Source organism: Tenebrio molitor, chromosome 4 (genome assembly GCF_963966145.1).
Source record: "Tenebrio molitor chromosome 4, icTenMoli1.1, whole genome shotgun sequence".
In the NCBI taxonomy this organism is placed as follows: Eukaryota; Metazoa; Arthropoda; class Insecta; order Coleoptera; family Tenebrionidae; genus Tenebrio; species Tenebrio molitor.
In genome coordinates this window covers 18,427,083-18,439,729 of record NC_091049.1, presented here as the reverse complement: position 1 = coordinate 18,439,729, position 12,647 = coordinate 18,427,083, and the positions used below count along the sequence as shown (strand labels likewise).

General features: G+C 33.1%; 2 protein-coding genes across 2 annotated transcripts; both read left to right on the top strand.

Moving 5' to 3' along the window:
• Positions 1 to 2,724: 2,724 nt before the first annotated feature.
• On the top strand, positions 2,725 to 9,082 carry LOC138129385 (uncharacterized). The gene is made up of 10 exons (XM_069045674.1): positions 2,725 to 3,638; positions 3,693 to 3,880; positions 3,934 to 4,346; positions 4,402 to 4,512; positions 4,573 to 4,672; positions 4,726 to 4,872; positions 7,940 to 8,352; positions 8,408 to 8,518; positions 8,566 to 8,665; positions 8,719 to 9,082. The coding sequence occupies exons 1-10, from the start codon at positions 3,619 to 3,621 to the stop codon at positions 8,865 to 8,867; spliced, it is 1,752 nt and encodes a 583-aa protein (XP_068901775.1). The 5' UTR covers positions 2,725 to 3,618; the 3' UTR covers positions 8,868 to 9,082.
• Positions 9,083 to 11,108: 2,026 nt separating this feature from the next.
• Positions 11,109 to 12,615, top strand: LOC138129320 (alpha-tocopherol transfer protein-like). Its single transcript, XM_069045617.1, has 6 exons — positions 11,109 to 11,190; positions 11,289 to 11,559; positions 11,613 to 12,025; positions 12,081 to 12,191; positions 12,242 to 12,341; positions 12,395 to 12,615. The coding sequence occupies exons 2-6, from the start codon at positions 11,412 to 11,414 to the stop codon at positions 12,541 to 12,543; spliced, it is 921 nt and encodes a 306-aa protein (XP_068901718.1). The 5' UTR covers positions 11,109 to 11,190; positions 11,289 to 11,411; the 3' UTR covers positions 12,544 to 12,615.
• The last annotated feature ends 32 nt before the right edge of the window (positions 12,616 to 12,647 follow it).

Sequence of the window (12,647 nt, the reverse complement as noted above, 5' to 3'; positions counted from 1 at the left end):
TCGTGAGGAAGTTCCTTAACATTGACACAGAACATAATACACAACAAAGTCAAAATGCGGAGGCGAGACGCCGGTAATTATGTTGATAAGCACTGCACTATTACTTGATAGTAATATCCGTAATAGTGTATGTACTCCGGCAAAATTGCCGTGCCGCCGCGTGGAGGTGGGATAATATGTATTTTTTAGTTGTTTATTTATTTATTTCACGCTTTTTGAAGTTAGGTGTATTCTGTGTACCATTGTAGATTTTTTTCTAACAATTTTATTCAGGTCTCCAAAAAAATTCAGGTCATAATATTGAAGCAAAGTCATATGGTATCAGCAATGTTTTGAAGGGCATTTTTGAACAACTGCATACCAGGCAATAACAACCTTAAATATTTTTCTTAATTATAAAAACAAGAACGGTGGAGGACATCTTGGTGTCAATTATGTTGTTTGGATCTGTAATGCTTCGGTTTTTGAAGTGAAACTTTTTATGGGAGGGTTTTGAAATTCTGATCGGCAACCTTTTTGTGTGACGAAAAGTGGTGGGGGTAAATACTTAAATGTACTGTATTTTCAATTTGGTTGTAGGTCGTAAAATTTTATGGTATTTTAAGTTAAAGATCTTGCGGAGCTTATAAATCCTAGTTTACCACTAGCAGGTAATATTTTAAGCAGGGTTGTATTGTACATTTTGTATATTTGCATTGTACGGCAAACGGGACGCGCCGTTAATCGCTCATAATGTGCAATAAAATTTTACGACCTACAACCAAATTGAGAATACTATAAGTTAATCTGTTTGACACGATACAAACATCCCTTAAAATTGTGTATACTTCTGTCTTTGTCACACTCACGGCATTTATCCATAATGTCCTCTCTTTTAATTTGGAGGCTTAAAAATGAACAATGAGTTACGCATTTGGATATTGTTTAGTGTTATCGTTGTTTATAATTTATCTTCTTCGTTAAAATATACAATTTTGTTGTGAATATGCTATTTAAAAGTGATCGATGAATAAGTACAATGTTTCCCTGTAATACCTACAAAAGTTTCACTTCTATCGTGCGTCTTTACGACACACTCTGTTTTTTTTTTTTTTTTTTGAAACGTGGAAAAGTATTCAAGTGTCAGCTTGAGGTTGTGTTTTTTCAGGATTCTAGGGCCCGCCAGTTTCGATTAAAAAGTTACCAATCACCCTTTTCTCCATGCTTTAACCTTAAAATAGGAAACTTTAATTCAAATGTTTAAAGAATTGACACTTCCTATTTTTAAGGGCCCCACAGACTGCGTTTTTGTTCGACGGTTTTGTTCGAACAAAAACGATGCAAATCTGAAGTGTGTGCCTGGAAAACCGTCGTTTTTGCTCGCCAACAAAAATGAGGAAAATTATCAGGTTTACCCTGATTCTGTCCGTCGAACTTGTTCGACAAGTTCGACAGACAATTCGAGCAAATCTGAAGTGTGTGCGGTGAACGGTTTCAAAAAACGTCGGTTTTTGCAGTGGTGTAGTACCAAATAATAAAACCAGATTTTGGCGATTTGTGTTTCGCGACAAATTATTGTTTGAAAATGACGGATTTTCGCCAGATTAACAGAAAGTTCTTACTGGAATTTATAGAACTCTTCGCAGTCTTCCGTGTTTATGAAAAATATATGCTTTTATAGCTAATACCGCCGCCACTGCATACAAATATAACTTGATATTTATTCACTCATTAAAACCTTTAAATAAAGCTGAAGTGTGTGTGCAACTCGTGTTCGTCGTTTTTGTTCGAACAGACTTGTTCGTTGAACAAAACCGTCGAACAAAAACGCAGTATGTGGGGCCCTTAAAGTTAAAAAATCAGAATGCTGTTGTAAAAATTAATCGACACGGGGAACTTGACGGTAACGTTTTCTGTTAGCGTTATGTAACGTTTTAACGTTAAAAAGAACTTACCTTAGACAATACTTATTGCTAAAATTGAGTGCAGCACTTGTACCACTTTTTATTGAATAGAACTGTACTAACACACACGGCCACCCAAAAGTGCACGATTTTTTTTTCACATTAATAATATTACAGTTGGTTGCAAAAAAAGAGAAATGAAAATCTTTAATACTATAATGCAAATAGGTGTCCGCTTCGTGTCACAATATGGCGGTACCCACGAAACTGTGTTGCTATGACACGTCGCTTTTGACAGTAAAACCTGTCATTAATTTTATAAGAAAAATATTACAATAATTGATAATTTAGACGAACTTGACCGACAAAGAGGAGAAAATAGAGAACGACAAAGACGTAGGCGGGAACACAGAAGCCAAGAAGAAAGAGATATCGAAAATGAGCGTAGAATTTTAATATTTTATTGATTTTAGTGCGTAAGCACGGGCCGTTCCACTGGTTTTACTAAGGTAAATTTGGATTTGTCCATTTGTCAGTTAATTTTCTATTTGACAATACCTATCAAATAATTTTTTTAAATGTCATTGAATTTTGGCAATAATTTTAACTTATCTCTCGTAAGAAGTTTTCACACTAAGAAAAAATTGTAAAAATGTGTCTATTGTGACAGTTCCCGTTTTTTTTTGCAACTAACTGTACATAGGTATTATTTATTTCTTCAAGACTAACATAAGAATCTTGACTTTTTTAAAGAAAGCATATTAGGCATTCACGATCTTTTTGGGACCGAGTTGGCTATGATTTTTTTTTTTCATGTTGGACTAACTGACTCAGTGATGCAATGGATGCAATTTTTTTTTCTGTCAGTGTCTGTTCGACATTTTCTTACCACCGCATTGCCAGATTTATTATTTTAATATTGTAAGAAACTACATAAATGATTTATTAAGTGTGTAAAAATAATTTAAATCTCCGTCAAAGGTACAGTCAAAATTGCCAAAATAATTTCATTACGATAAACAATTTCTATTAAACGATTTAATTTAATTTAAAAAGGACAGACCACATTTAAGAGATCCGGCAACAATGTACCTATTCAGAAAATATAACCCTAAACTGAAAGCAACCTAACCTAATACAAAAAGTGTCAATTTCCTTTAGGAAATATAGTTATCACCGATGTACTGCCAACAAAATCACTAGATGGTCATAGCCAACTCGGTCCCAAAAAGAACGTGAATGCCTAATACCTACATTTCTCATAAAAAAATGCATTAGTCAGTCATCAGTCACCACAAACGCCACTGAACAGGTCCCGTTTTAATCTAGGGGAAAATTGAGAACTCTGCGCCAGTTATCGTGCACTTTTGGATGGCCGCGTACATGTTTATTCCTTTTTAATCTATTGTATGACATTTTAAATATGCCATCAACAGCACCTTTACCTCGTGAAAGGCACTGGAACTTGATTCGAGCAAATCATCTTCAAATTCACCACCAAACGAACCCTGACTGCTTACGGGCTCTCATCAACTATCTTTCTCATATCATTTAAATGGGTCAATCCACAGTGCGGAGCTGTTGATAAATCGTCAGTGTTATTTAGTCCGGATTTGTCCTCCACAGTTTCTAGGGTAAAACTACCTAGCGACTGGACCATAATTTGTTTTAAATGTTTTGCTTCTTTAAAGATCAAAACATTTGAACAAAAAAATGTTTTGATGAAAACGTTAAAATGGCTATAGTTGTCTCAAGGTCTCATGAGAAAGCGTGTATTAATAAGCCATGACTTGATAGAAATGATTTTAGTTACTCAAATACTCTGCACAGGAATCTGTCAGTTTTAAAAATGAAGCCCCAACAGTTTGTAAAAATTGACGACAACATTATTGGTTTTGTTGCTCGAATGTATGAAAGAACTGAAAAATCTCTTATTGAAGATGTACAAAAATTGAAAGACTGGATGCAAACTCAACCACATTTTCCTGAAATTTTAGGTAAGTGAAAACATAAAATTTCAGATTAAATAACAACTACCCACCTATTTTAGACGATAAACGAATAGAAAATTTCTTTCTCTTAAATAAGTGCAGTATGGAGAAAACCAAACAAGCCATAGACATGTATTACACAATCAGAACATTAATTCCCGATATGTTTGAAAATATTCATCCCAATCTGCCACAAATGCAGGAACTGATGGATATCGCCTATTGTACTATTCTGCCAAGGTTAACAGACGATATGTACAGAGTGTTTGCATTTAAAATGCGCAACGAACATTTGATTGATAAAATGGAACCGCACAATGTCATGGGGCTACTCCATAATATACAAGAATTGAGGTTAAAAGAAGATGTGATGTTTGGTGATATTGTGATTCTTGATCTGAAAGGAATTAATATGGGATACGTGGCAAAACTGACGCCGTCAATTGTCTCTAAGTTTTTAACTATTTACGAAGTAAGTCTTGAACAATATTTTTTTCTAGGATTTCTTGCTAATGCACCTTTTTCAGAAAGTATTTTCCATGAGAATAAAAGCCGTATACATTATCAACAGCCAATCATTTATTAATACCGTGCTCAATATCCTGAAAACCATTATGAAACCTAAACTGTTTGACAGAGTAATTTCACAATTTTCGTTAACGTTATAGTTGGAGATCACTTTTCACATATTGTTACAGATCCATGTATGTCAAGACACTAGTATTTTAAGCAATATCCCTAAAGAAATTCTACCTAAAGATTACGGCGGTGACGAAAGTTCGTTAGAACAGCTACAAGGTGAACATTCAAAATCTGGATTTACGTAGTTTGCTAAATCACAAGAATTTTAGAAATACTGAAAGAAAAATTTGTACAGTACCAGGACCGTTTTGATCGACTGGAAAAGCTGAGAGTGAATAACAGTTTACGACCTGCAAAACTTGAAAATGACGAATTACTTGGATTCCATGGTAACTTTAAGAAATTATCTGTAGATTAATTTCTTTCTAAAGCAAATGTATATTAATAATGATTTTTATTATTTTCTATAGTACTTATTAAAAGAAAATTCAAGGTTTTTTGTGTGGTACCTAGTTTAGTTTTATTTATTTCACATGATATTACACAATTTGAATGTGAAATGAAGTAGAATGGATTATAATCATAATTTAATAATAATAACCATTGTGCATTTTTTAGTTGTTAAACATATGGATTAGTTCACGCTTTTTGAAGTTAGATGTACTCTGTGTACCGTTGAACATTTATTTCTAACAGTTTTATTCAGGTTACCAAATAAATTCTAGTTATAAATATTGGAGTAAAGTCGTATGCTGTGAGCAATGTCTCGATAGACAATCTTTGAACAACTGCAACCGAGACAATAACAACCTTAAATGCAATATATTTTTTTTATTATAAAAACAAGAACGATAAAAGACAATTTGGTGTCAATTATGTTGTTTGGATCTGCAATGTTTCATTTTTTTTTTTTCTTAAAGGATGCAAAAGTGTTCGAGCCGTTGACTTAAAGTTGTATCTTTTCAGGGTTCCAGGGCTCACCATTTTCGATTAGAAAGTTACCAATCACTCTTTCTTCCACGACTTAACTTTAAAATCGGAAATATCAATTCAAACATCTAAGAATTGACACTTGCTATTTTAAGGTTGAGTACAATTAACAATTAATCCCCATTCAAATTATGTACATACTAGCTTTTACCCGCGGCTTCGCTCGCAATTTTTTTTTACGTGAAAATACAATAGGCAAAGTTGTACAAATATTATGCGTTCAAACGAAAATCTGGACTGAGTAGTAGTTGAAAAAAGTTAAACATTTGGAACAGTGTAATGTTCGAATTTTCCGCAAGTATACACGAATGTGCTTCGAATGTGTGTACTTACAGAAATATTAGCGCCACTGTCAAATTTGACGTGGGCCTTTTTTTATTATGTTTACTATAATTTTGTATACAGGGTGTATCTGAAATAGGTGTGTTAATTTTAACCAGTGAAAGAACTCGTCAATTTATGAAACTTTTCTGCTTTGTAGCTGCGAAAGTGAAGGAATTTCCAACTCGAAAAGACTGTTTTTGAAGTGAAACTTTTTATGGGAGGGTTTTGAAATTCTGATCGGCAACCTTTTTGTGTGTGACGAAAAGTGGTGGGGGTAAACACTGTCGGGTCGAGTGGGAGCAGTGTCTCGCACAACGGTTGCGCCAATATTTCCATCTCACTTAAATGTAAGTTAATCTGTTTGTCACGATACAAACATCCCTTAAAATTGTGTATACTTCTGTCTTTGTCACACTCACGGCATTTATCGATAATGTCCTCTCTTTTAATTTGGAAGCTTAAAAATGAACAATGAGTTACGCATTTGGATATTGTTTAGTGTTATCGTTGTTTATAATTTATTTTCTTCATTAAAATATACAATTATGTTGTGAATATGCCTAAGTCAGGCGCAGAAAGAACAAGAGAAATATATAATTATGGCTGAGATGCCTACTACCAACTCCATTGTATCAAATGAATAATAAACACAATCTATGCTATTTAAAAGTGATTGATAAATAATTACAATGTTTCCCTGTAATACAAAAGTTTCACTGCCATCGTGCGTCTTTACGACATACTCTGTTTTTTTTTGCTTAAGGGGGTAGTACGTGGTAGTAGGGGTTGGTGTTTGTAAAATTAAAGTAGACAGTAATTTTTCCCCTGTTTTCAAGGTCAAGTGTACAAAATTTCATCAAGATCGTAGTAAAACTGTAGATTTGCATACAAAACAAACAAACAAACAGACATTCAGTTTTATACCGGGTGTAGAATGGATTTTGGTACATAGGCACTTTACGTGTAAAAGTAAAAATCCTCGGATATTGGCACCCCTAATTATTTTAGAACAAACCTTCAAATACAAAAGTTGTAGAGTTTTAAAAATGGTTCCCAATTCTTGTTTGTTTTGTTTTTTAACATCTTCCGGAAGTACACAATAATGGACAAAAGAATTAAACGATTTGTCAAAATAGCAATAGCTGGAAAGTGTAACCGAGATGACAACCAAAAATGACAATGTATGATATTTGACATGTTAAACTTGGGCTTGGTCACTTCGGATAGAATGCAGGAAATGTTGCTTGCATGTCTCTAAAAGACAATCCTGAGTAACACCATTTTACGAAGTTAAGTTTTTCTTCTTTTTTAAAAGAGTTCATTCTTTGAGGAATCAACAAATTCGTTATGTTTGTCAAAAAATGAACTTTGTTGTTGTCGGGAGTCATGGCTATTACTATTTTGTCGGTAGATTTTTAATATTTAATTTTTCTTGTGTAACAGAACCAGAAGGTGTTAGGAAATAGTTAGAAAATGATTTAGGTACAATTTTTTTATGTGTGAGGTGCCTTTGTACCAAAATCCGTTCTACACCCTGTATATTAGATTTCTTCTTTTTTAAATATGATATCAACAGAACGTCTACGTCGCAAAAGGCACTGGAACTTGATTCACGCGAATCGTCTTCAAATTCACCACCAAACGAACCCTGGCTCCTTACGAACTCTCATCAACTACCTTTCTTATATCATGTAAATCAGGTCAATCCACAGTGCAGAGCTATTGATAAATCATCAGTGTTATTTAGACCGGCTTTGCCCCTCACAGTTTGTAGCTAACGACTGGACCATAATTTGTTTTAAATGTTTTGCTTCTTTAAAAATTAAAACCTTTGAACAAAAAATGTTTTGATAAAAACGTTGAAATAGCTATGGTTGTCTCAAGGTCTCATGCCTGTATTAATAAGCCATGAGTTGATAGAAATGATTTTAGTTACTCAGATACTCTGCACAGTAATCTGTCAGTTTTAAAAATGAAGCCCCAACAGTTTGTAAAAATTGAGGACAACATTATTGATTCCGTTGCTACAATATATGAAAGAACTGAAAAAACTCTTCTGGAAGATGTAGAAAAATTGAAAGACTGCAAACCCAACCACATCTTCCTGAAATTTTAGGTAAGTGAAAACATAAAATTTTAGATTAAATAACAACTACCCACCTATTTTAGACGATAAACCAATAGAAAATTTCTTTCTCTTAAATAAGTGCAGTATGGAGAAAACCAAACAAGCCATAGACATGTATTACACAATCAGAACATTAATTCCCGATATGTTTGAAAATATTCATCCCAATCTGCCACAAATGCAGGAACTGATGGATATCGCCTATTGTACTATTCTGCCAAGGTTAACAAACGATATGTACAGAGTGCTTGCATTTAAAATACGCAACGAACATTTGATCGATAAAATGGAACCGCACAATGTCATGGGGCTTCTCCTTAATATACAAGAATTGAGGTTAAAAGAAGATGTGATGTTTGGTGATATTGTGATTTTTAATATGAAAGGAATTAACATGGGATACTTGTCAAAACTGACGCCTTCAATTCTCTCTAAATTTGTAGCTATTTACGAAGTAAGTGTTAAGCCATGATTTTTGCTATAATTTCTTGCTAATGCAGTTTTTTCAGAAAGTATTTTCCATGAGAATAAAAGCCGTATACAATATCAACAGCCCATCATTTATTAATACCGTTATCATGATCCTGAAAACCATTATGAAACCTAAACTCTTTGAAAGGGTAATTTCGCAATTTTCATTATCTTTTCTTTTCATATATTTTTACAGATACATGTATGTCAAGACACTAGTATTTTAAGCAATATCCCTAAAGAAATTCTACCTAAAGACTACGGCGGTGACGAAAGTTCGTTAGAGCAGCTACAAGGTGAACATTCAAAATCTGGATTTACGTAGTTTGCTAAATCACAAGAATTTTAGATATACTGAAAGAAAAATTTGTACAGTACCAGGACCGTTTCGATCGACTGGAAAAGCTGAGAGTGAATAACAGTTTACGACCTGCAAAACTTGAAAATGACGAATTACTTGGATTTCATGGTAACTTTAAGAAATTATCTGTAGATTAATTTTACTTTCTAAAGCAAATATATAATAATCATGATTTTTATTATTTTCTATAGTATTAAAAGACAATTCAAGGTTTTTTGTGTGGTAGTCTAGTTTTATTTATTTCACATGATATTACACAATGTGAATGTGAAATGAAGGAGAATGGATTATAATTATAATTTAATAACCAATATGTATTTTTTAGTTGTTAAATATAAGAATTATTTATTTATTTCACGCTTTTTTATGTTTGGTGTATTCTGTGTACCATTGTAGATTTAATTCTAACAGTTTTATTCAGGTCTCCCAAAAAATTTAGGTTACAATATTGAAGTAAAGTCGTATGGTGTCAGCAATGTGTTGAAGGGCATTCTTTGAGCGACTGCAGACCAGACAATAACAACCTTAAATGCAATATTTTTCTTAATTATAAAAACAAGAACGGTGAAGGACATCTTGGTGTCGATTATGTTGTTTGAATCTGCAATGTTTCGGTTTTATTTATTTATTTTTTCTTAAAACTTGGAAAAGTATTCAAGCGATTGGTTTGTGGTTGTGTCTTTTCAGGATTCCAGGGCCCGCCACTTTCGGTTAAAAAGTAACCAATCACCCTTTTCTCCACGACTTAACCTTAAAATAAGAAACGTCAATTCAAATGTTTGAGAATTGACACTTCCTATTTAAAGGTTGAGTAGAATCAATGCCCATTCCAATTATGTACAGGGTCATTATAAATGACTGTCCCATCGCAGTTGGCGTTAAAAACCCACACACATTTTAGATGTGCCGCCAGCCTCGCTACGTTGGACAAACTCGTAGACAGATTTCCACCACCCCCGGTAGCGCCACCTATCGGCGATTCTACTCTCACTCATGTTATGAGGCTTGCGGCACACATCGACATATATAGGTGCGTCCTAAAAAACGCCGCAAGCTATATCTCCATTATTTATGGCTCGAATTAAATAAAACAAAAACTGGAATAAATCATTTTAAAAATACTATAAGCACAACATAGATTTTTTTTTTTTCAAAAAGTCATTCAAGGTCAGATGATACTCAACTTTGTTTTTTCAAATAGCTTGGTATACAGCCTGTGCATTCTCAAACTCGAACATAGGCAATTAACATTGTATTGAACGTTTTTGCTGATTCCTGCTCGCCAATTGAACTTACAGGTAAGGTAATGGTATCAATAGAAAGATAAAATTATTGCGCTTGAAATGATACTAATAATAAGATTAAAGGTGCTATTTTTATTTTAAAATACTAATTTCAAACTTGGCGATTTTTAAATATGACATGGCATGATTTTCAAATTGGACAGCATTTGTCAAAAAATTTAGTAATTTGTTGGGTCAAGTCAGCGAATTTCGGTAAATTACTGTCAAAATTATTTACGGAAAAATGAATAGTTACTCGATACAGATTAAGACAAATTTCTCTTGAAATAAGTTTATGTAAATGGCGGATACTGAATATCCTCAGGAAGTATAAATATCATCCCTACAAGACACAGTGTCATCAACAGATTTTGCACTTGATGAAGAAAGTAAGAGTGAAACTTGTTATAAAATACAGGAGCGTGCTAATGATCGTAGCTTTCTGTCGACAATTTGCTTCCCAGACGAATCTACTTTTACACTAAATAACGAACCAAATGTTCAAAACACCCGATATTGGGCTCAAGAAAACCCTCGAGTAAATATTCCTAGTAGGACTCAGTATCCTCAAAAAATTCATATCTGGGCTGGGATTTTTAATAACATTTGAAATAAAGGGAAATTTAAATTCAGCAAATTAATTAGATTTATTATTAACTAAGGTAGGAACTGCATTGTAATTTTTTCAAAGAATTTATAATAAAAACTGCTTAAACTGTTAATTACTTTAATTTTATAATTTAATTCTTTAATATTATTGATGTATCGAAATAATGGCATAATATCTATAAACTGAATGCACAGTCTCAATTGCCTATGTTCGATTTTGAGAGTGGACACTCGGTATATCTTTATTCTGATTTTGAAAGAGATTATTTTTCTGAATACAATGATTTGCCACATGTTAGAATGCATTTAACAATAACCGCGAAAATAAATAAATAAAATAACATTATTGGAAATTATTAAATATGCCATCAACAGAACGTGTAGGTACGTCGCAAAAGGCACTGGAACTTGATTCAAGTAAGTCGTCTTCAAATTTACCACCAAATGAACCCTAGCTGATTACGGGCTATCAACTAAATGTCTTTTAAATGAGGTCAATCGACAGTGCAGAGCTGTTGATAAATCGTCAGTGTTATTTAGTCCTGATTTGTCCGCCACAGTTTCTAGGGTAAAACTACCTAAATTTGTTTTAAATGTTTTGCTTCTTTAAAAATCAAAACATTTGAACAAAAAAATGTTTTGATAAAAACATTGAAATGGTTATAGGGGTCTCAAGGCCTTATGAGAAAGTTTTAATTTATTCTGCAAGCCTGCATTAATAAGCCATGAGTTGAGAGAAATGATTTTAGTTACTCAGATACTCTGCACAGTAATCTGTCAGTTTTAAAAATGAAGCCCCAACAGTTTGTAAAAATTGACGACAACATTATTGATTCTGTTGCTCGAATGTACGAAAGAACTGAAAAAACTCTTCTAGAAGATGTGCAAAAATTGAAAGACTGGATGCAAACCCAACCACATCTTCCTGAAATTTTAGGTAAGTGCAAACATAAAATTTTAGATTAAATAACAACTACCCACCTATTCTAGACGATAAACCAATAGAAAATTTCTTTCTCTTAAATAAGTGCAGTATGGAGAAAACCAAACAAGCCATAGACATGTATTACACAATCAGAACATTAATTCCCGATATGTTTGAAAATATTCATCCCAATCTGCCACAAATGCAGGAACTTTTGGATATCGCCTATTGTACTATTCTGCCAAGGTTAACAGACGATATGTACAGAGTGCTTGCATTTAAAATGCGCAACGAACATTTGATCGATAAAATGGAACCGCACAATGTCATGGGGCTTCTCCTTAATATACAAGAATTGAGGTTAAAAGAAGATGTGATGTTTGGTGATATTGTGATTTTTGATATGAAAGGAATTAACATGGGATACTTGGCAAAACTGACGCCGTCAATTCTCTCAAAATTTTTAGCTATTTACGAAGTAAGTGTTAGGCAATGATTTTTACTATAATTTCTTGCTAATGCATTTTTTTCAGAAAGTATTTTCCATGAGAATAAAAGCCACATACATTATCAACAGCCCATCATTTATTAATACAGTGCTCATGATCCTGAAAACCATTTTGAAACCTAAACTCTTTGAAAGGGTAATTTCGCAATATTTATTAACGTTATAGGTGGAGATATATTTTTACAGATCCATGTATGTGAAGACACTAGTATTTTAAGCAATATTCCTAAAGAAATTCTACCTAAAGACTACGGCGGTGACGAAAGCTCGTTAGAACAGCTACAAGGTGAACATACAAAATCAGAATTTACGTAGTTTGCTAAATTACAAGAATTTTAGATATACTGAAAGAAAAATTTGTACAGTACCAGGACCGTTTTGATCAACTGGAAAAGCTGAGAGTGAATAACAGTTTACGACCTGCAAAACTTGAAAATGACGAATTACTTGGATTTCATGGTAACTTTAAGAAATTATCTGTGGATTAATTTAACTTTCTAGCTAATTATAATAGTGTGATTTTTATTATTTTCTATAGTATTAAAAGACAATTCAAGGTTTTTGTTTGTCTGGTTTTATTTATTTTACATGA

Excerpts from the sequence above, each read along its gene's own strand:
- LOC138129385 (XM_069045674.1), top strand. The coding sequence starts at position 3,619 with ATGGCTATAGTTGTCTCAAG. Across the intron at positions 3,639-3,692 it reads ATGGCTATAGTTGTCTCAAG|TTACTCAAATACTCTGCACA; the intron begins GTCTCATGAGAA and ends AAATGATTTTAG. Across the intron at positions 8,666-8,718 it reads TTCGTTAGAGCAGCTACAAG|ATATACTGAAAGAAAAATTT; the intron begins GTGAACATTCAA and ends CAAGAATTTTAG.
- LOC138129320 (XM_069045617.1), top strand. The coding sequence starts at position 11,412 with ATGAAGCCCCAACAGTTTGTAAAAATTGACGACAACATTATTGATTCT. Across the intron at positions 12,192-12,241 it reads AACCTAAACTCTTTGAAAGG|ATCCATGTATGTGAAGACAC; the intron begins GTAATTTCGCAA and ends ATATTTTTACAG. Across the intron at positions 12,342-12,394 it reads CTCGTTAGAACAGCTACAAG|ATATACTGAAAGAAAAATTT; the intron begins GTGAACATACAA and ends CAAGAATTTTAG.